We start from the raw sequence: 19,687 nt of genomic DNA, 5'->3' as shown, positions 1-19,687 counted from the left end.
ATGGCGGTGGAGGGCCGCTGCCCACACAGCTAGGAGGGTGAGCACGCACTGCTTCACTGTGGCCTCCACCTCTCGCCTCCTCCTATTTAGCCTCCCCATGCAGCTTTCTACCTCCAGGAAGAGCAGGCCCCTCCCTTCTGGTGAGGGCCAGGCCTGCTGTCCTGAGCACTGGAGCTTTGTCAGGTTGGGTGGCCATGGAGCTGTCCCTCCCTGCAGCTTGGCCTCAGCAGCCTAAAACAGTAACAACAGCAACATCCTGTCCGTTTTTATAAAGCCTGGGTCCTGCCCTGCAGTACAGTGAGTTTCGATTCCCAGCTCGTTCCTGAGCCTGTTTGATATGAGATTCCCGGCCAGGAAGAATTTATGTACAAGCAGTGGGCATCTGTTGTCCATGTGGGGGTTGGGGGGGGGGCAGGGAAAGCAAGCCATCAGCTCTTCGTTTTCTTTGTGGGAACCGTGTGGGACAAGAAAGCCCACAAGTCCTAATTTTAGGAGGAGAGGGGAGACTTTATTGCTCCAGAGTTATGCCTCCTGGCATATGGCTGGGTTAACTCTGGAAGCTTTCTCCAGCCTGTAAAGAATGGTGTTTATTTAGCTTCTGTGGTTCCAGCTTGCTGTTTTAAAAAATCCTGTTAATTAAGCACCTTGTCATTTAAAATGCCGAAGAAGGAAAGAGAGCGAGAAAGCTGGGGACATTTTACGGTCCTTTTCGATCTCTGGGTACAGAACAACTGCGAAGGCAGCTTTAGGGAGGAGACCGGCAAAGACCTCCTAACGCAATCGAAGTGGGTAGAATTATAAGCAGCTCTGAACAACCAGTTAATATTTTACTGGGGAGCGGTGCCAGAGATGGGGGGTGGGGGGGCTGCCAAATGGAGGGCTGTGTGTGAAATCGCTGCTCCATCTGCCTTGGGGGACGAAAAGAAGCCGTTCTCTGTGCAAATAAATGGAAGCAAGAATCCTTAGGAAGCCCAGGGGATTTGTCTGCCCACCGAGGAGGGCCCAACTCCCCCAGGCACACACATACAGGGATGATTGTGGCAGGAAGGGCTGACCTACGCGGGTAGGCCTGACGCATAATGGGGGCTCTTGTTTCCGGGCTGAGCGTGCCATCTTTCTGTCTCCCTCTGGATTGAAATGGCTTCTCAGCCCGAGAGGCACTGCCTGTGCCCTGGATTCACAAGGTACACGCCTCCCTGGGAAGCAAAGGCTGAGAGACAGCGGCTCTCTCTCTCTCTCTTTCTGCATCTGCCGGGAGAGCTGCAGCTGGTATTTTTCCACAGGCCTTTGCTGCGATCTCAAGGCCTAGTTTTTCCCAGCCAGGCCCCGAGTCTGAGAGAGGGTTAACAGGCAGGAAGCTGAAGGCATCGCAGGCTAATACGGAAGTCAGATTTGTGTTTAACTGACAGGTTTAGCAGGCCTCGGCCGTGGGGGAGGGGCCGGGAAAGAAGGGAAGTTTGTAGGTCCAGGCATGTGGCCTGCGAGGAGGGCTTTGGGTTTTTCTTAGGATAAGGACCGAGAGGGGTCCCCCTTGGCATCGTGGCCGGGCGACAGGAACCCACGTTGATTTTGCCTGCAGGACTGGCTAAGCAGGGCGCGAGAGGCCCACGGCTCTCTGGCCTGCCTTGCAAGGAGGCATGGGGACAATGACTATGCAAACTTGACCACTCTGCTCCCCTCCTCCCCTCAGCAGCTACTCCTCGCTCCTCTGAGAAGCCAGGGCTGCTCTCTGCTGATTTTTCGGGGCTCCCCCGGGCTGCCTGCTTCCCCCAGCTTCTCAGAGGCCTGTCTCAAGCCCCTTTTTCTGGCCCCTTGGCTGTTTCCCCGGGACTCCCCACTCCCCAGCTTCCCCTTCCCCTTGGAGAGCCACCCTGCTGGACTGTTCTAGAAAAAGGCTGGCCTTCCTTCCTGGACAAGGGCCGTTTCTCTGGGGGCAGGTGAGGGTGAGCCGTTCCAGCCCACTCCAAGAAACTCCCTTCCCAGGGACCTCCGGGCCTCAGGCTTTCCTGGAGCAGGTCAGGCTGGCTGCCCTGCCTGGCCCGTGCCGGGAAATCTAGCCAGGGTGCAGGAGAAGTGCGTGTGGGGGCCCCTTTCCCAAGTTTTTCTTGCTGCAAAAGGCCTAGCTTAGCCTGTCTTTTTCTATGCACTGGATGGCTCTTGCTCACCCGAGCCTCACAAAGATAATCGCTCAGGAAGTGTTTCAGCCAATCCGGGGTGGCTTTACACTCCGATTTGCCGGGGCAGCCAATCGGGGATGAGCTTTTATTAGGCGGCCAGATCATCAGCCGAAGTGCCAAACCCTTTTTCTGTGAGAACTAGGAGCCTGTCCTCCATGTTTTATAAGTATTGACATTACACAGTGTTAACAATGCATCCACAGAGGTAAGCTCGACTTTTTAACCATCTTTTTTCCCCCTCCCTCTGAGACATCCGAATTGTGGGCGAGCAGTGTGATTTCTCTGTGGCTGGCCGTGCCACACTCACCCCCAGAGCACTTATGTTAACTTGGAACTGTTTAGAGAGAATTTTTTTGCTTTCTTGGGTCACATGGCTCAGTAGCCATTAGCCATAGCTTGATTTTGCAAACTGGCAAGGGCCTGGCACACCTTTCCTTCCACCAGGGCATGGTGTTTCTGGAAGAGTTTGAAGCTAGATCCTGGTATGCCAAAAAAGAAGCTTTTTTTTTTCCTTCTTTTTTTTTTTTTTCTTTTCCTCTTCCCTCTCTCTTCCCCTCTCTCTCTCTCTGAGCAGTTTCCCCCCTCCCACCCCTGCACTATTGTCTTCTCTTTTGCCACATGCCCTGCTGGGGGAAGAAAATGGAAGGTAAGCAAACAGGCTCCTCTCCAAGGAGAGCTCATGGCAGACAGCAGAGCAGGCAAGTTTGCCTCTCCAAAGAGGTTCTGGGAAGGCTGGATAAGTTTTGACAAGAGAGGAGCGTGTTTGCAAAAGAATTGTGCCCTCAGCAGAGCAGTGCTAAGGAGAGTCTAGCTCCTGGGGCCTAGGTGGGTGGTGGTGTCTGTACACGGTCTTCTCTTATTCTACAGAGCTTCTGCACTTGAAACTACATTGTTCAGCCTGTTTTCCTGACTTAGGTTGCTATAGAGTGTTCTGCAAGCCAGCCTACAGCCAGCAAATGTTTCTGAAAGTGTTTTCTAGGCTTTGGAGGAAGTTTTTGGAGTAGGGATGGGGACTGGGGACTGGGGGGTGGGGGGAGAGAGATCTTGGACAACATCCTGCAAAAAAAAAAAAAAAAACCTGCAAGGATTCTGAATCCCTTAGCTTTCTACTCTTGCATGATTTTCAAGGAACTAATGTTACCTTTTATCCTTGTTTTCATTTTCCTGTCCCTTTTATACATTGTATCCTCCTCTCTTCTCCTGTGTGATGGAGTGTAGAGGAAATAAAATCATGTCTGTGGCTCATGACAGCATTCCATATTCAGTTGTTGGGTTGTGTTGTTGTTGTGTGTGTGTTTTTAATGATACCATGTAACTGTTTAAAAAAATTTCCTTTTTGATCAAGTCCCAAATCTGCCAGCCTGTTCTCTCTTCCTAACTGTGGAAAAATGAGACGGTTGCTTGAACATTTGTTGGGTAAGTAAAGCAATCCATTTCCTCTGTGACCATGTTTGAAGAGTTCTGCGAACATTTGGGGTCTGTTTGTAATAGGGGGTCTTGGCTACAGGAGTTGGGGGCTTCATTAGCAGGAACAAAATAAGGGCTTTTTAAAGAGTGTCTTGATTTTAGGTGACTGTTTGAATCCACTGTTTTTCCTGATAACCTGCAGCTAGGATTGAAGATTATACTTCCTGTTTACCCTGAGTCAGGGGAGAAATGTTCAGTTCATTGTGACTTGACTCTAGACCTTTAATGGGGTTTGTTTGGATATTCAAACTGTGAGTAGGTGATGTGCTTGTGAAATGTAATGAAACTGCTTGTTCTTAGAGGTGCAGAGCCCTAAAAACATTGGTGGGGTAGAAGCTGGTAGTGGTGGTGGTATGTGTGTGTTGGGGGGGTGGTGTCAGTGTGCTCATGTTTTAGGACTTATATATAGTGCAAAATCTCATCTACCACCGGACTGGGTTTGATTCAGGACTCACTGACCAACACATTTTGGCCTTTTTTCAGGTCTCGTCCACACATCTGTATGCATGCTGGCCCCACATAAGATTTCTCACGTTTTACATTTCCCTTGACCACTTAAGGCTGCAGCTAGAAGTTAAGTGGGAAAAGTAGAGTCTTGTTTAGCAGTACCTTCAGAATTTCCCTAGAAGTTCAGTACGTAAATTTTCAGCTTGGAGACCAATCTGACATGACTGTAAATGCAGGAATATATTCAATTGCTGTGTTATGTCAACTTTATGGAGTCAGTAATCTTTTTTCTTTCAAATGAGTGTCCAGTAGCCCACTTTCTGACACCAAATTGGAAAAAGGCTCATTTAATCAGGAGAAACGTACCACATTCTAAGTTGAGAAAAGTCTGTGCAAGGCAGGCCAGCTTAGCTTCTTAAGAGTAAAACTGCAGGCAGTTAATGATGTTATATACTTAAAACTGAACAGTGCCACTGCCCCAAACAAGTAAGTTCAGACACTCAGCTATTTTCTTTGTTCTTATCTCCTTGCTGTAAATGGAAATTACATATCGAGGTTCTTGTGGCCTCCCTAGAAGCAATATCTAATCATAAGACTCCTGGTTTGGTGCCTTCAACGTTTGCGTAATACTGTGTTTGTTGGGCTGGAAGGGAACTTAAGGACAAGGCATTTGTCCTCTAAAAGCTTGCATTAAAATGGCTCCCACAGGTTTGGAGAGCCAAGATCTGTTTTCAAATGTACAGCCCCCAGCAAGTTCCCAACCCTGGACCAAGCTAGCCACTTTTCCTCTGGTACTGTGACCCCTACCAAGCATGAGTCTGTAAAAAGTTAATTGCTTTCAAAGTAGCATTATTTTCCAGTTTCAGGAAAGGGGAAAAAAATAAATGCCTGCATTGCAGCAGGGACTAGGTAGGGACGGCAGTACTGGCTCCCAGAGCAGCCCAATGGGGTTCTTCTGCTCTAGCTTTTAAACCAATAGACTTGGAGGAAAGGTTAAAGATTGACAATTGCAGTGGCCGAACTAAGAACGGGCCTTCTGGAAATTTCTACCATCTTTGTTCCTTTTAGGAAAAGCAGATCTGCCAAGCAGAAGAGTCTCCTACCTTCCATTCCTAGGTCATCTCCCTTCCCTGCTTCCCCCCAACCCCCCTTCTTTTTCTCATCAAGGTAGAATGTTCTCTCTGCCACGTTTGTAAATTGCAGAAGGAGGAACAGAATGTTGGGCTGTTTTCCTTTTTCCTTCTGCCTCCTCAGTCCCCAAAGAGGATACACAGCTGCAAGGAGCAAACATAGACACACTGAAGCTTTTGATTCCTCTCCTTTTTTTTCCTTCAAGACCCTCCAGGATGGATTCACTTTCTGCTTTGGGAAATTAAGTGGCATTCACGTGGGGGAGGGGGAGTAACTGCTTTTATTAGCTCCAGAAAATGGTCAGTGTTCAGTCTGTAACTAGGAATTAATTATATATAATCACTCAGTAAACTTTCTACAGAGTTTTTCTAATTGCTGAGCCTGATCATAGTTAGCCCGTTGGCTCCAAGTCCAGTTACTTTTATAATTAACAGCTCAAAGATTTGAGTCAGAAAGAAAGAAACAATTGGGGGCCTCCTGGATTATAAATTAGGGATGAAAACAATAGCTTTTTTTCCTTTCTTTCTTGTCACCCCTTTTATTTTCAACAAAACATTCCCCCTTTTCTTTCCCTGGGAGAACCAGTGGGGAGACTGCATCAGGATGAGGGGGGAGACACTTTTTAGGAAGTGGGGTGACAGTAACCTAGAAAACCCTGGAGGCAAAGGTAGGTTTTTAAAAGTCCAGCCACTTGCAATGCGTGACGTCTTTGTTTCTTTTGCCCTCTTTCCCCTTCTCTCTCCTGTGGCAGAGGCAGCAGACATTTGTCAGCCCGGGAACCCTCAATCTGGCTTTGCCTCTGGTTGACTCTGGAAAGAAAGATACATTCAAAGGGGCCTTCGCTACTGCACAGCAGAGATTTAGAAAGGGAATATGTTTCGGAGCCCTTTGGTTACTCTTAAAATGCAAGATCTGAGCAAGAGTTCACCCTTGGCTTCAGGTTGCTAAGGTTATGGTCGCTCTCCCCCCTACTTCCCGCTCTCCTTGCAGACAAACAAACAGGCAGTGGCCATGCCAGCTCTGCAGCCAGGGTGCTGCCAGCCTGCCCCCCCCCCATCCCGATTACCTACCTACTGGCCGGCGGGGGCCAGTGGCCCGTCCTTGCCCTGGCATGGCCTTGGGCACTGTGCCCTCCTTTCTCCCCTGGAGCTAAAAAGCAGTCACCTTGAAACTCCTCACTCCCAGCACCAGAGGAGTTCTGAGGCCAATGCTCAGACCTGTAACAGTAAATGACGTTATCTACTCAGGCTGTTAGTTCGGCCTCTGAAAGCGGGTTTTGCAAAACCCATTGTTAATTCTCAGGCTCTGTTGGGGGTGGTCAGAAATCTAATTTGTGAGTATCCTGTGCATTGGATAAGGGAATGTTTTCCTTGTGTTTCTCCTCTGCAGACTCGGATTGTCTTTCCTTGATGTTAACTGTCTTAGGACTGGCTGCTTCAGAGGGCTGGGTATTTGGTGGCTGTTTGCAGGCTTATAAACAGCCTTTTAATTTTACCTTTGCCGTAGACTGAGGTGCAGCCCTTTAGCTTGGCTTTTCAGATGCCTGCTGTCCTTGAAGCACTTTCATTTTACCTAGCGCCTTTTTGGTATGGATGCAAAGAAAAGATGGTTTCTAATAGACTGAGAAGAGAAGGGGGACCGGGCTTCCTCCTCTCCTTCCCCCAGGCTGCTCCCTGGGAACATTTTTGTGTTTGCACAGACACCTGTCCGTCTGCAGTTTGTGCCACGGGGCTGCACAATTCCTAACCTTCTACCCACCTAATTCGAGGGCAAGGGGGCCTCATCACAGAGCCTCATGTTGAAGGCTCAGGATCTACAAGAGAAGGCTTTTCCTTAGGAACCTGTGACTTCACAAACTCTCCCTGTCATTGCAGAGTTTTTTTTAAGCTTCTAAACGTTGGGTTGTTGGTGTCCTTTGGTTCAGCTTTTCCTAGTTCTGGTATTTAGGAAGGTGGCTTTGAAACTAGCAGGGCTGCTTAAACAAGAGCTACAGCTATTGAACAAACTGCTACCATTTTAGCTTCAACACAGGAATGAGGCAGTGTTGCCAGACGCCATTTTAAGAATCCTGCATAAATAGCTTAGCTACCGATGACTCTGCCTGTTTTAGGTGAGTGCTTATATAAAGCTGCTCTGCTAACCATTCCCCCCCACCCCAATTTCTTAAAAAATTAATTGCAGATTTAGGGAAGCATGGTTTTTAATTTTGATGTTCACTATTTTGTAATCTAGAAGAGGAAGATGTTATGCCTTGGGGATTAAATATTTCTTACAGCCTGGACCATTTTGGTATTTTGAATGAAAGTAAAAGCCAGGAAAAGTCCTTTCGAATGATGCATGATTCTTGAATTGCTGTGCGATGATCCTCATCTGTAGAACCAGTCTTGTGCATGTTGGTTATATATTCTAGATGGCTTAGATATTCTTCTTTAAAAGTCAAATAGTAGGGGCACTTGGGGAAAAGAAATATGTGGGCATTGTGTATCCAGGCATTTTTCTGTCAAAACTAGATGCTTTCTTTTTTCTCTCTCTTGGAAGTGTTGAGGAGATGAGATTCCTGGGAATTACGGACCATCCCTGAGTCCTCAGAATTAATAATCAGAAGGCTTAAAGCATCCTGGAGGTGCAGTAGTTCATCTGCAACTTTTAATTGCTCTTTTTTCAGTGCACGCAGGTTAAGGAGTAAGCATAGGTTTTCTTGCTCAGGCACTGGGGGATAAATCTTTTATTCTTTTTGGGATGGGATGGGGTGGTCTTGGTTATCTTTGCAGGTACTGTTATTTCTTTGAATTGCCTGAAATGTATCAGTTTGTGAAATCTGCAGGCAAATGACTTGGGTAAATGTGAGTGTAAGAGGTGGTGGTGTATACAATGTATCTAACTAGTTGATGGTATATTTTCCTATTGGAGTGAGAAATTGTTGTTTGCTTTTCAGCTAATTTTACCCTTTTCTTTAGCGGGCCCCCAGTTTCCTCAACAGACCTTTAAAGGGAAAAAAGTAATGTCAGTTTGAAACAAGAGCTTGTTGTCCCATTGTTTTTGATTTAAATCATCAGGGTTGCTGGAAGCTAGCAGATATGGAAGGAAATAAGCTGTCTATGTTCTAAGACTTTAATGTGTTAATGACAGAAGTTCAGAGTATTTTCTCCAGATGCAGCTTTTCTTTTTAACAATTATTTGACTGTTTTTTTCCCCCAAATGACTGAACAGTTCTTAACCTAAATTGACCAACATCAGTGGGGCAATTCAGACAGGTACAGATCTTTTCTTGCCACTACTTTTGATGTAATATTCATTTTTTTTTTTCCTAATAACATAGTTCTTAACACTAAACCAAACACACACACACACACACACACACACACACACACACAAACCGAAATCAGTGGTGTAGGAAAAAGGAAGTCCCTTTAGATGTGGCTATTCAAAATGACTAATTTTGCATTCTGGTCTTTGCTTTTGTAAATGAAGTTTTTTTTTTTTCCTCCTTTTAATGCATAGACACTGCAGTTTCTTTTAGTCAAATACAAGTTAATTGTGTGTGTGAGTGTGCGTGCATGTGTGTGCACGGGTTCCTTTTGAAAGGATGGTTTGCTGATGTGTGAAAAAGATGGTTTTCTTAAATTGTTGTGCTTGAAATCCTGTGCTAAAGCTGGTGGTGCTATTGCTAAAGTTGGGTGATTATGGTGCCCACTTGTAATACTTGGAAAGATAAAACAGATTAACTTTTTTTTCCCTCTCTCTTCTGCTCCAGCATTGATTATCTTAAAACTCAGAAGCAAATAGCCACCACATAACTAGTTTGCATTTTCCTCGTCTCTCAGCAGCATTCCTGCCTGAAGTATTCAGCTCCTCTAGGCTGTTACAAGCCAAATAATGGTTCCCTTGAATGCAGCTTTCCTCCATAATCAATACACCTTTGAATGTTTTCATCGCTGCAGAAATCCTTCAAGTGGGTTTTTTTGGCTCAGTTCTGCGTAATTGTTTCCCTCACCACTGTAGATTTCAGTTGGATCACAGATTAGCGTTTTCTCTATTACTCAAAATATGGGATTGGTTTCAAGAAGTTTAGAATTTCACATACTTCATGCTAGGGAGGGAAACAGAATTCTAGTTGCTAGAAAAGATCAAGGTTGCTATTTGTTCCTTTGAAGTTAACTGTCTACCCATCTCCGAGGGCTGCATGGGGCTTTTTGTTAAGATGTATTTCCAGTCACCCCAAGCCAGAACCCATCAACAGCATCCAGTTGGACAACCTGTGTATGTTTCAGGCGGAGTGTGTTTCTGAGTTGCGAATGTTTTCTCCTTAAGTTGGAATAGAAAGCATTAGTGCTGAAATAACCTTCAATAAATCACCGTTGTATTATTGCATATAAGCGATGTGTTTAAATTTAGCAGGCTGCTTTCTCCTGATGAAAACCATTTGTGACAACATGTCAGTTGTTTCTTTGGTGATTTGTGTCACAGGCTTTCTTTACAGATGCGGTGTAAATGAAATTGTTAACGGGGTTCAAAATCAGGTTGCTAAATGTGTTAATATTCTCATTTAAACCCAACTACCTTTCTTCGTCTCCAAGCCCCTATAATTTAACTCTGAACTATAATCTTTTCCAGTCTATCTAGCTCCCATCCTAAGTCCTCTCCTCCTAACATGGAACTCTCCTAAAATCTTCTCCTTATACTAGGGTTCGAGACATGAGGCTGTCTTTTGGGGCCTTTTGCGTTGTCACAGTCCCAGACCACGGAACACAGACAGGACATTCTCTCTTCCCCAGCCTCCTTCCTGTGCTGGCTTTGAGTCTTCCAAATGGAAAATTCCAGCCATATCAATTGGTGATGCACTCGTTTCTTCCTGTGGAACGACAGTCTGATGGAATTGCTTCTGGAGTAAATGCCCAGCTTCTTACCACTTCAGTGTCAGCCCGAATGTTTGGAAAGTTCTAGCACCTCAAATCATTTGCATCTATGAAAGCAGAACTCTGTTTTTTCCCTTTGGTTTAGCTTGTGAGTTCTCTGTAGGAGGAAGATCTGATATGGCCGGCTCTCTTTCAACCCCAGTTCCAGCAGAGAGAGAGAGAATGTTCTGGGTGATGGACCCTCCCAGCAAAGGGGCTTGCTTTATTTGCTTCTCTCCCCAACCCTCCACTCTTAGTCTTTGTCTTTTGAATAATCCTTCCTCATTCCACTTTTGTGGTGGGGGATAATTAGTCACAACTCAGTAGTAAGCCGTAAGCATTCAGGGGGTTGGAAGTGTGGAGACCCCGGTCTGATTCCTGGAATCGGTGCTCCTCGGTTCAGTGTTTTGAGACCAGGTCTTTAGCTTCTTGCTGGGCGTATTTTTCTGCTTTGTAATTTAACCTGTATCTTTTTTTTTCCCCCATGTTCCTGCCTCATCAGGGAATTGTAAGATTTAGGGGGAGGTGTGGGAAATCTTACTCTTTGCCCTAAAGTATTCAGAGATCAGAATTCTGGATACCCTGCAAAACACCTCCAACCTCCCTGCCTTTGAACCCTGTGTTAACAATGAGAAGCTTGTTTATTTGAAGGCTGGGTTCTCATTGGCCCACAGGGGTAGGTTGTAATTGTGTGTCTAAAAAATTGCCTTTTGCATTCCCCAATAGCATGACAACTGGAATAGTGATTTGACTTAAAAAAAAAAAAAAAGAACAACCTAGTGTTTTAAAAAACTCCTTTAGGACTCTTCACACTTTGTTGAAATCAGGTGTGGGTTTCCTCCCCCCAGCCCTGGATAAGGATGAGGGAATGTCTTTAAGGTGGGTTTGTTGCTAGAACTTCCAAATAGCTGTCCCCATGGGGCAAGTTCTCAGCCTTCCTAAACATGAACATAATTTGCTCTGTTTCAGCTTGGCTGAAGAGGAAATAAAAACAGAACAGGAGGTGGTAGAGGGCATGGATATCTCTACTCGCTCCAAAGGTGAGTAAAAATCTTGTATTATCTATTCTAGAGCTAAGGAGGAAATTGGAATTTCTTTTTGTTGTTGTAGTGCAGTGAAGTGTGTGGCTGTCTGAGCCGACATTGTAACTGTTCTTGGATTTTCAGATATAAGATTTTTTGATGGATGAACCTAATTTATGGAGAACTCTCCTCCTTTTGGTTTTCTTTCCCTGGTGCCTGTGTAGGTGTCCTGACAGTGAATTTTACCTGTGTGTCATGACTGAGGGTGGCTGGCTACCTCTCCGCAGGGTGACTTTCAGGAGCCACGGTTTAAATAAAGCATGTTCTGGAAGCCACCAGAGCCTCTAGCTGCTGCTCGTTTTCTGATTTTAACAACAGACCTCTTTGGAATCCCAGAAGTGGGATGAAGTCAGCCCGCTTCATTGGAAAGTGGTGGTCTTGGGTTAGAGATAAAAAGGAAATGTAGAGCTTGCTGGGATGCCGGGCCAGTGCTTGCATTTAGTTCAAAATTTAGCAAATTAGGACAAACACAATTTATGCGTTTATTCACAAGCCTGGAGTAGACTCCTGAATATCCTCTAGTTGAGGGATTGGTACTTTTCATTTGGTCTGTGTGAAAGAGATTTTATGAGGCTTCCCAAAATGAAGCAGTTATTCACTTTTACCTTCAGGGTGCTTTCACAAATGAGCTACTGGAGTATTTTTCGTATCTTTGGTTGATGAAAAGGCTCATCTCCAAACTTAATGGTTGTACCAAGGTGTTTTCATTCCTTCAACAAGTCACTGAGTGCTTTCTTGGAACACACAGCCTTGCACTGGGGGTTATGGGGAGGGAGGAAGAGGCTGGACAGGGTTACTGCATACTACCGGAAGGAGATTCTCATTTGGCTGCAGAGTGTCGCACAAAGTGACTCCCTAAAGGGGTTTGAAACCAAAAGCATTTTGAGGATTGTTATAAGACAGCGTGTTGCCAGGCATGGTGGCTCATGCCTGTAATCCCAGCACTTTGGGAGGCCAAGGCAGGCGATCACGAGGTCAGGCGTTCGAGACCAGCCTGGCCAACATGGTGAAACCCCCGTCTCTACTAAAAATACAAAAATTAGTCGGGCATGGTGGCACATGCCTGTAATCCTAGCTACTTAGGAGGTTGAGGCAGGAGAATCACTTGAACCCGGGAGGCGGAGGTTGCAGTGAGCTGAGATCGCACTACTGCACTCCAGCTTGGGTGACAGAGCAAGACTCCATCTCAAAAAAAAAAAAGACAACATGTCATTTTGGGGCAAAGTTGAGGGTCCAGTAGTCAAGGCTGGGACCTGGGAAGTGGGAGCTGGCTGCTGATCTCTGGCAGGGGTCACATGAGGGGAGGCACCCTGGGTGGGAAGGCCTGGCTTACTGGGTGGGTGCTGTGTGCTGGGGAGCAGCAGGAGGAGGCTGGGCGGAGGCAGAGGGCTGCTGCCCCCTCATCACAGTGTGACCCAGCCTGTGCTGGGTGGCAGGATGTTTCAGTGCCATTGATGGTGAAGAGAGCTGAGCCACCAGGGACTTCAGAGCAAGGAAGGTACCTTCTTGCAGAGGTGTTTTTGATGTTGCAGGAGCACGTGCCTCTCAGCCACTTCTCAACCCCCTTGTTGTGGTCAGAATCAAATGTGGTCCAGCAGGAGACGGGGCAAAATGGAGAGAGACTGAAGAGAGGGGGCCAGGAGGTGGGGGTCTTGTCCCTGTTCTGCTGCTTACCTTCCCCAGGGGGCTTGGACACTGGCTCTGTCCCTTCATTTTTGTATTTGTGAAGTGGGGTGTTGGATTAGATTGTATCCAAGCATGACCAAGCTGAGTGACCATTGTCTCTTTCTCTCTTTTCTCCTACTCCCATCCTCTCCCTTCAAAAGCCAGAACGCGCTTCAAAAACATGGATTGGGGTCAGGCACAGTGGCACATGCCAATCATCCCAGCTACTTGAGAGACTGAGGTGGGAGGATCAGTTGAGGCCAGGAGTTCAAAACCAGCCTGGGCAACTTGACGAGACCCTCCCCCCCCATCTCTATTAAAAAAAAAAAAAAAAAAAAAGTGGACCGAGTGCGGTGGCTCACGCCTGTAATTTTAGCACTTTGGGAGGCCGAGGTGGGTGGATTGCCTGAGCTCAGGAGTTCGAGACCAGCCTGGGCAACACGGTGAAAACACGTCTCTACTAAAATACAAAAAAATTATCTGGGTGTGGCAGCATGTGCCTGTAATCCCAGTTACTTGGGAGGCTGAAGCAGGAGAATTGCTTGAACCCAGGAGGCGGAGGTTGCAGTGAGCCAAGATCGCGCCTTTGCACTCCAGCCTGGGGGACAGAGTGAGACTCCATCTCAAAAAAAAAAAAAAAAAAAAAAGTGGGTCAGGTTCTGTCTCATTTTGCTAACTCCTTCTGATGACTTTCCAGTACCCTTCCACTCAGGTCTGAAGTCACCGTGACCTGCCTACCTGGGCCGGCCCTGTTTACCTTTGTTTCCTTTGTGACGTGTTCTGTTCACCTTGTGCCATTTCTCTCCCGACTTCACTTGAGCTCCTTGGCCTCCTTCCTGTTGGTTCCTTCCTTGGGGCCCCTGTGTGTCTTTTGCTGGGAGCAGGCTGCCCATTTCTCATTGTGATCTCAGACTTATCTCAGATGGTGGCTCCTCAAAGAGACTTTTGGTGGCCACCTAGTCTGAAGGAGTCATTTCATCATTTTCTGTTTTAAATATATATATATAAAAGACAACGTCTCACTCCACTGTCCTGGCTAGAGTGCACTGGTATGATCATAGCTCACTGTATCCTTGATCTCCTGGGCTCAAACCTCACTGTAGCCTCAATCTCCTGGGCTCAAGCTATCTTCCCACCTCAGCCTCCTGAGTAGCTGGGACTACAGGTGCACACCACCTCACCTGGCTAATTAAAAAAAAAATTTTTTTTGTAGGGATGAGGTCGCGGTGGGTTGCCCAGGCTGGTCTGAAACCCTTGGCCTCAAGTGATCCTCCCTCTTTGACCTCCCAAAGTTCTGGGATTATAGGCATGTGCCACCATGCCTGGCCAATTTTCTATTACATTTTTAAAATGAACTTTTAATTTAACAGTAGTATTAGATTTCCAGAAAAGTTTTGAGGGTACTGCCAAGAGTTCCCATGTTGTTAGCCCCTGGCTCCACACACACAATTTCTTCTATTATTAACATCATACACTAGTGTGGTGTAATTCTTACAAATAATGCATCAATTTTGATAAGTTATTACCAACTAAAGGCCATCCCTTATTCAGATTTCCTTCGGTTTTCCACAAAAGTCCCTTTTCTGTTTTAGAATCCCACTCAGGATTCCTCATTACATTTAGTTGTCTGCCTGTGCTCCTGTTGGCTGTGACAGTTTCTTAGACTTTTCTTGTTTTTGTTGAACTTACCGGTTTTCAGGAATACTGGTCGGGTATTTTGTAGATTGTCCTCTCAATTGGGATTTGTATGATGTGTTTCTCGTGATTAGACTCTGGTAAACTGTGGTTATGGGTTTTGGGGAGGAAGAAGACTACAGAGGGTAAAATGCCATTTTCATCATATCACATCAAGGGTACGTATTATTAATAAGATCTATCACTGTTGGCCTGGCGCAGTGGCTCACACCTGTAATCCCAGCACTTTGGGAGGCCAAGGTTGGGGGATCATCTGAGGTCAAGAGTTCAAGACCATCCTGGTCAACATGGTGAAACCCCGCCTCTATTAAAAATACAAAAATTAGCTGGGTGTGGTGGCAGGCACCTCTAGTCCCAACTACTCAGGAGGCTGAGGCAGGAGAATCACTTGAACCCAGGGTGGAGGGGGTGGAGGTGGAGGTTGTAGTTAGCTGAGACCGTGCCACTGCACTCCAGTCTGGGAGATAGAATGAGACTGTCTCAAAAAGAAAAAAAAAAAACAAAAAACAATATTTATCACTGTTGATGTTGATCATGACCATCTGGCTGTGGTAGAGCTTTCTTCTCTTTCCATCTTCTGCTCTTTGGAAGGAAGTCACAAGGCGTCACCCACACTTAAAGAGTGAAGGGCTATGCTCCACCTCCTCGAAAGCAGAGGCTTGACATAAATTATTTGGGGGCCGGGTGTGGTGGCCCATGCCTGTAATCCCAGCACTTTGGGAGGCTGAGGCGGGCAGATCACTTGAGGCCAGGAGTTCGAGACCAGCCTGGCCAACATGGCAAAATCCCATCTCTACTAAAAATAACAAACATTGTGTGCCTATAATCCCAGCTACTTGGGAGACTGAAGCAGAAAAATCACTTGAACCCGAGAGGCGGAGGTTGCAGTGAGCCAAGATTACACCACTGCACTCCAGCCTGGGTGACAATGACACTGTGTCTCAAAAAAAAAATTTAGAATTCTTCTGTATGGGGTATTGGTCTCTTCTCCCTCATGTATTTATTCAGTCATTTATCTCTAGCAGTGTGGACTCTGGGATGGTTACTTTATACTGTGGGTTGTAATCCAATACTACTTATTTATTTTATTGCTCAAATCATTCCAGCTTTGGCAGTTGGGAGCTCTTTCTGTTGGCTCTTGTGTCCCCTTGACAGACTCCATCGTTGTGGGGTTTATTTATTTGTTCGTTTGAGACAGCCTCGTTCTGCTGCCCAGGCTGGAGTGCAGTGGTACAATCAAAGCTCATTGCAGCCTTGACCTGCTGGGCTCAAGCAGTCCTCTTGCCTCAGCTTCCCAAGTAGCTGGGACCACAGGCATGCATCACCACAGTTGGCTAATTTTTGTTCTTTTTATTTGTAGAGATGGAGCCTCGCTGTGTTGCCCAGGCTGGTTTTGAATTTCCCAGGCTCAAGTGATCCTACCACTTTGGCCTCCCAAAGTGCTGGGGTTACAGGTGTGAACCACCATGCCTGGCTGGCCTATTTATTTATTTATTGAGCACTTTCTTGCCTTCTGGCACTATAAGATGTTCCAGGCTCATTTTGTATGTCTTTGCCTCAGCCCTAAAATCATCCATTTCTCTATGGATCCTGGTTTCTTTCTTTCTTTTTTTTTTTTCTTTTTTTTTTGAGATGTAGTCTTGCTCTGTTGCCGAGGCTGGAGTGCAGTGGCGTGATCTCAGCTTACTGCAACTTCCACCTCCTAGTTCAAGCAATTCCTCTGCCCCAGCCTCCTTAGTAGCTGGGATTACAGGCACATGTCACCATGCCTGGCTAATTTTTTTGTATTTGTAGTAGAGGCGGAGTTTCACCATGTTGGCCAGGCTAGTCTCGAACTCCTGACCTCAGGCAATCCGCCTGCCTCAGCCTCCCAAAGTGCTGGGATTACAGGCGTGAGCCTCCGTGCCCAGCTTTTTTTTTTTTTTTTCTTTGAGACGGAGTCTCGCTTTGTCGCCCAGGCTGGAGTGCAGTGGCGTGATCTTGGCTCACTGCAACCTCCACTTCCCTGGTTCAAGCAATTCCCCTGCCTCAGCCTCCCGAGTAACTGGGATTACAGGAGCACACCACCACGCCTGGCTAATTTTTTTGTATTTTTAGTAGAGGCGGGGTTTCATCATGTTGGCCAGGCTAGTCTCGAACTCTTGACCTCAGGCAATCTGCCCGCCTCGGCCTCCCAAAGTGCTGGGATTACAGGTGTGAGCCACCGCACCCGGAGTATCCTGGTTTCTTTTATTGGAGAATAGTATTAGAAACCAAGATGTGGGCACTAAGTGTGCTCATTTTTGTTTGTTTGTTTGTTTTTGAGATGGAGTTTCCCTCTGTTGCCCAGGCTGGAGTGCAGTGGCACGATCTCGGCTCATTGCAACCTCCGCCTCCTGGTTTCAAATAATTCTCCTGCCTCAGCCTCCTGAGCAGGTGGGACTACAGGCGCACACCACCACGCCTGGCTAAGTTTTGTATTTTTAGTAGAGATGGGGTTTCACTATGTTGGCCAGGCTGGTCTGGAACTTCTGACCTTGTGATCCTCCCACCTCGGCCTCCCAAAGTGCTGGGATTATAGGCATGAACCACTGCACCCGGCCAAGTGTGCTCATTGCTACTGGAATGTCTTTGTTCTAGATTCTTTTTTTTTTTTTTGAGATGGAGTCTCACTCTGTCACCCAGGCTGGAGTGCAGTGGTGCACTCTCAACTAACTGCAACCCCTGCCTCCCAGGTTCAAGCAGTTCTTCTGCCCCAGCCTTCCAAGTAGCTGGGATTATAGGTATGCACCACCATGCCTGGCTAATTTTTTGATTTTTAGTAGAGATGGGGTTTTGTCATGTTAGCCAGGCTAGTCTCGAACTCCTGACCTCAAGTGATCTGGACACCTCGGCCTCCCAAAGTGCTGGGATTACAGGTATGAGCCACCTTGCTTCTAGATTCTCTCAGTGGACAAGGAAGGATATATACACCAGAAGTCATGTGTATATACATTTTTACATGTATCCATCTGTGTCTATATCAGCTAAACATGATTTCATTCTCTCGTTCAACCTTTTCGCATTACCACATGGATCATTCTAGCCTTATTCACTGGTTTCTCTGTAACCTCCTACTCCAACAGTGAGAAGGCTGGCTTCTACTGTCCACCGCTCGTTTACTATTTTCTGGTACATTTTAACCTGATCTACAGTGTTCAGTCTGATGAACTTTAACACATGTTCGCACTCATGGGGCCCTGACCCAGATCAAGATAATTAAACATTTCCAGCATCCAGAGCATTCCTCTATCACTCTGATTTTGTTTATAGCCTTTGTCCTCACTTTGTATTTTCTTATTTGTTACTCTGCTAGAATGATGGCTGCTGTATTTTTTTTTTTACGTTAACAAAAATATTTTTGGAGACAGTCTTGCTCTGTTGCCCAGGCTGGAGTGCAGTGGCTTGACCTTGGCTCGCTGCAATCTTCATTTCCCGGGTTCAAGTGATTCTCCTGCCTCAGCCTCCTGAGTAGCTGGGGCATGCGCCACCACACCCAGCTAATTTTTTAATTTTTAGTAGAGATGGGTTTTCACCATGTTGGCCAGGCTGGTCTTGAACTCCTGATCTCAAGTGATCCGCTCGCCTCAGCCTCCCAAAGTGGTGGGATTATAGGCGTGAGCCACCACGCCCCTGGCCTTTTTTTTTTTTTTTAGATGTGGTATCTCATTGTGTTGCCCAGGCTGCAGTGCAGTGCAGTGGCTATTCACAGTTGCCATCATAGTACACTACAGCCTCTAACTCCTGGGCTCAAGTGATTCTCCTGCTTCAGCCTCCTGAGTAGCTGGGACTGTAAGTGCGCACCATGGTTTCAAGTTCCCTCTTTAAGCACCCCTGGACCACCATGCTTACTTACCCCATTGATTTGAGAGGCAGGGTGCCATTGAGATTTAAAACACCTGACTTCTGGCTGGGTGGCTTATGCCTGTAATCCCAGCACTTTGGGAGGCCAAGCACTTTGAGAGGCGGATCATGAGGTCAGGAGTTGGAGACCAGCCTGGCCAATATGGTGAAACCCCGTCTCCACTAAAAATAGAAAATTAGCTGGGCGTGGTGGCAGGCACTTGTAATCTCAGCTACTCAGGAGGCTGAGGCAGGGGAATCGCTGGAAACCAGGAGGCAGAGGTTGCAGTGAGCTGAGATCGCGCCCCTGCACTCCAGCCTGGGTAACAGAGTGAGACTCCGTCTCAAAAAAAAACAAAAACCACCTGGCTTCTAGAGCCAGATTTCCTGGTTCTGTCTTGCCCTCTTTCTAGCTGAGTTATTCCTTGTGGCTAAGTTTCCTTTTGTAAATGGGGATGATAAAGATAGAAGGTTATGGCTAAGATGAACTTTGCTTACACAGATAGAATGCTCAGAATGGTTCTTGGGGCTGGGTGTGATGGCTCACGCCTGTGATCCCAGCACTTTGGGAAGCCGAGGTGGGCAGATCATGAGGTCAGGAGATCGAGACCATCCTGGCTAACACGGTGAAACCCCGTCTCTACTAAAAATACCAAAAATTAGCCGGGCGTGGTCGCGGGTGCCTGTAGTCCCAGCTACTCAGGAGGCTGAGGCAGGAGAATGGCGTGAACCCAGGAGGCGGAGCTTGCAGTGAGCAGAGATCGTGCCACTGCACTCCAGCCTGGGCAACAGAGCCAGACTCTGTCTCAAAAAAGAATGGTTCTTGGGACAGGGTGGCTGCTCAAAAATGTTAGCTATGATTTGCACCAACTTAGAGACAGTGAATTTTTATTACTAGGTCTGTCAGGTGGTGAGAATGACTGTGTTCTGCCATTTCCCCCACTTGCAGCCTCTGGGAAGAAGGTCTGGATGCAGATGAGGAAACCATGCCCGGAAGACCCCCTGCTCAGAGGGGGCACAGTGAAGAATTGTGGGCCGGGCGCTGTGGCTCACGCCTGTAATCCCAGCACTTTGGGAGGCCGAGGCGGGCGGATCACAAGGTCAGGAGATCGAGACCATCTTGGCCAACACGGTGAAACCCCGTCTCTACTAAAAATACAAAAAATTAGCTGGGCGTGGTGGCGGGCGCCTGTAGTCCCAGCTACTCGGGAGGCTGAGGCAGGAGAATGGCGTGAACCCTGGAGGCAGAGCTTGCAGTGAGCCAAGA

General features: G+C 46.9%; 1 protein-coding gene and 1 long non-coding RNA gene across 32 annotated transcripts in view; one reads left to right on the top strand and one right to left on the bottom strand.

Annotated features, from left to right (window-relative positions):
• Window positions 1-1,015: 1,015 nt before the first annotated feature.
• Window positions 1,016-19,687, top strand: part of ZMYND8 (zinc finger MYND-type containing 8) — a 148,771-nt gene continuing 130,099 nt past the window's right edge. For 9 of the 31 annotated variants that reach the window (XM_063659296.1, XM_063659283.1, XM_063659290.1 and 6 more), the window contains exons 1-2: window positions 1,117-1,184; window positions 11,087-11,157. In XM_063659296.1, coding sequence (XP_063515366.1) covers window positions 1,138-1,184; window positions 11,087-11,157 — 118 coding nt within the window. In that variant the 5' untranslated portion in view covers window positions 1,117-1,137. Of the gene's footprint in view, window positions 2,383-2,575; window positions 2,660-3,512; window positions 3,594-7,311; window positions 7,333-11,086; window positions 11,158-19,687 lie in introns of those variants that run through there. The other 22 variants (XM_063659293.1, XM_063659288.1, XM_063659276.1 and 19 more) reach the window with 16 other exon arrangements.
• On the bottom strand, window positions 4,409-6,476 carry LOC129021353 (uncharacterized). Its single transcript, XR_008496041.1, has 2 exons — window positions 6,297-6,476; window positions 4,409-6,031 (listed from the first exon to the last, which is right to left on the bottom strand). It is a non-coding gene; the product is annotated as an uncharacterized LOC129021353 (long non-coding RNA).

The sequence above is a fragment of the Pongo pygmaeus genome, chromosome 21 (genome assembly GCF_028885625.2).
Source record: "Pongo pygmaeus isolate AG05252 chromosome 21, NHGRI_mPonPyg2-v2.0_pri, whole genome shotgun sequence".
NCBI classification, from domain to species: domain Eukaryota; kingdom Metazoa; phylum Chordata; class Mammalia; order Primates; family Hominidae; genus Pongo; species Pongo pygmaeus.
Note: the sequence above shows the minus strand (reverse complement) of the source record. Positions and strands in the feature narration are given on the sequence as shown.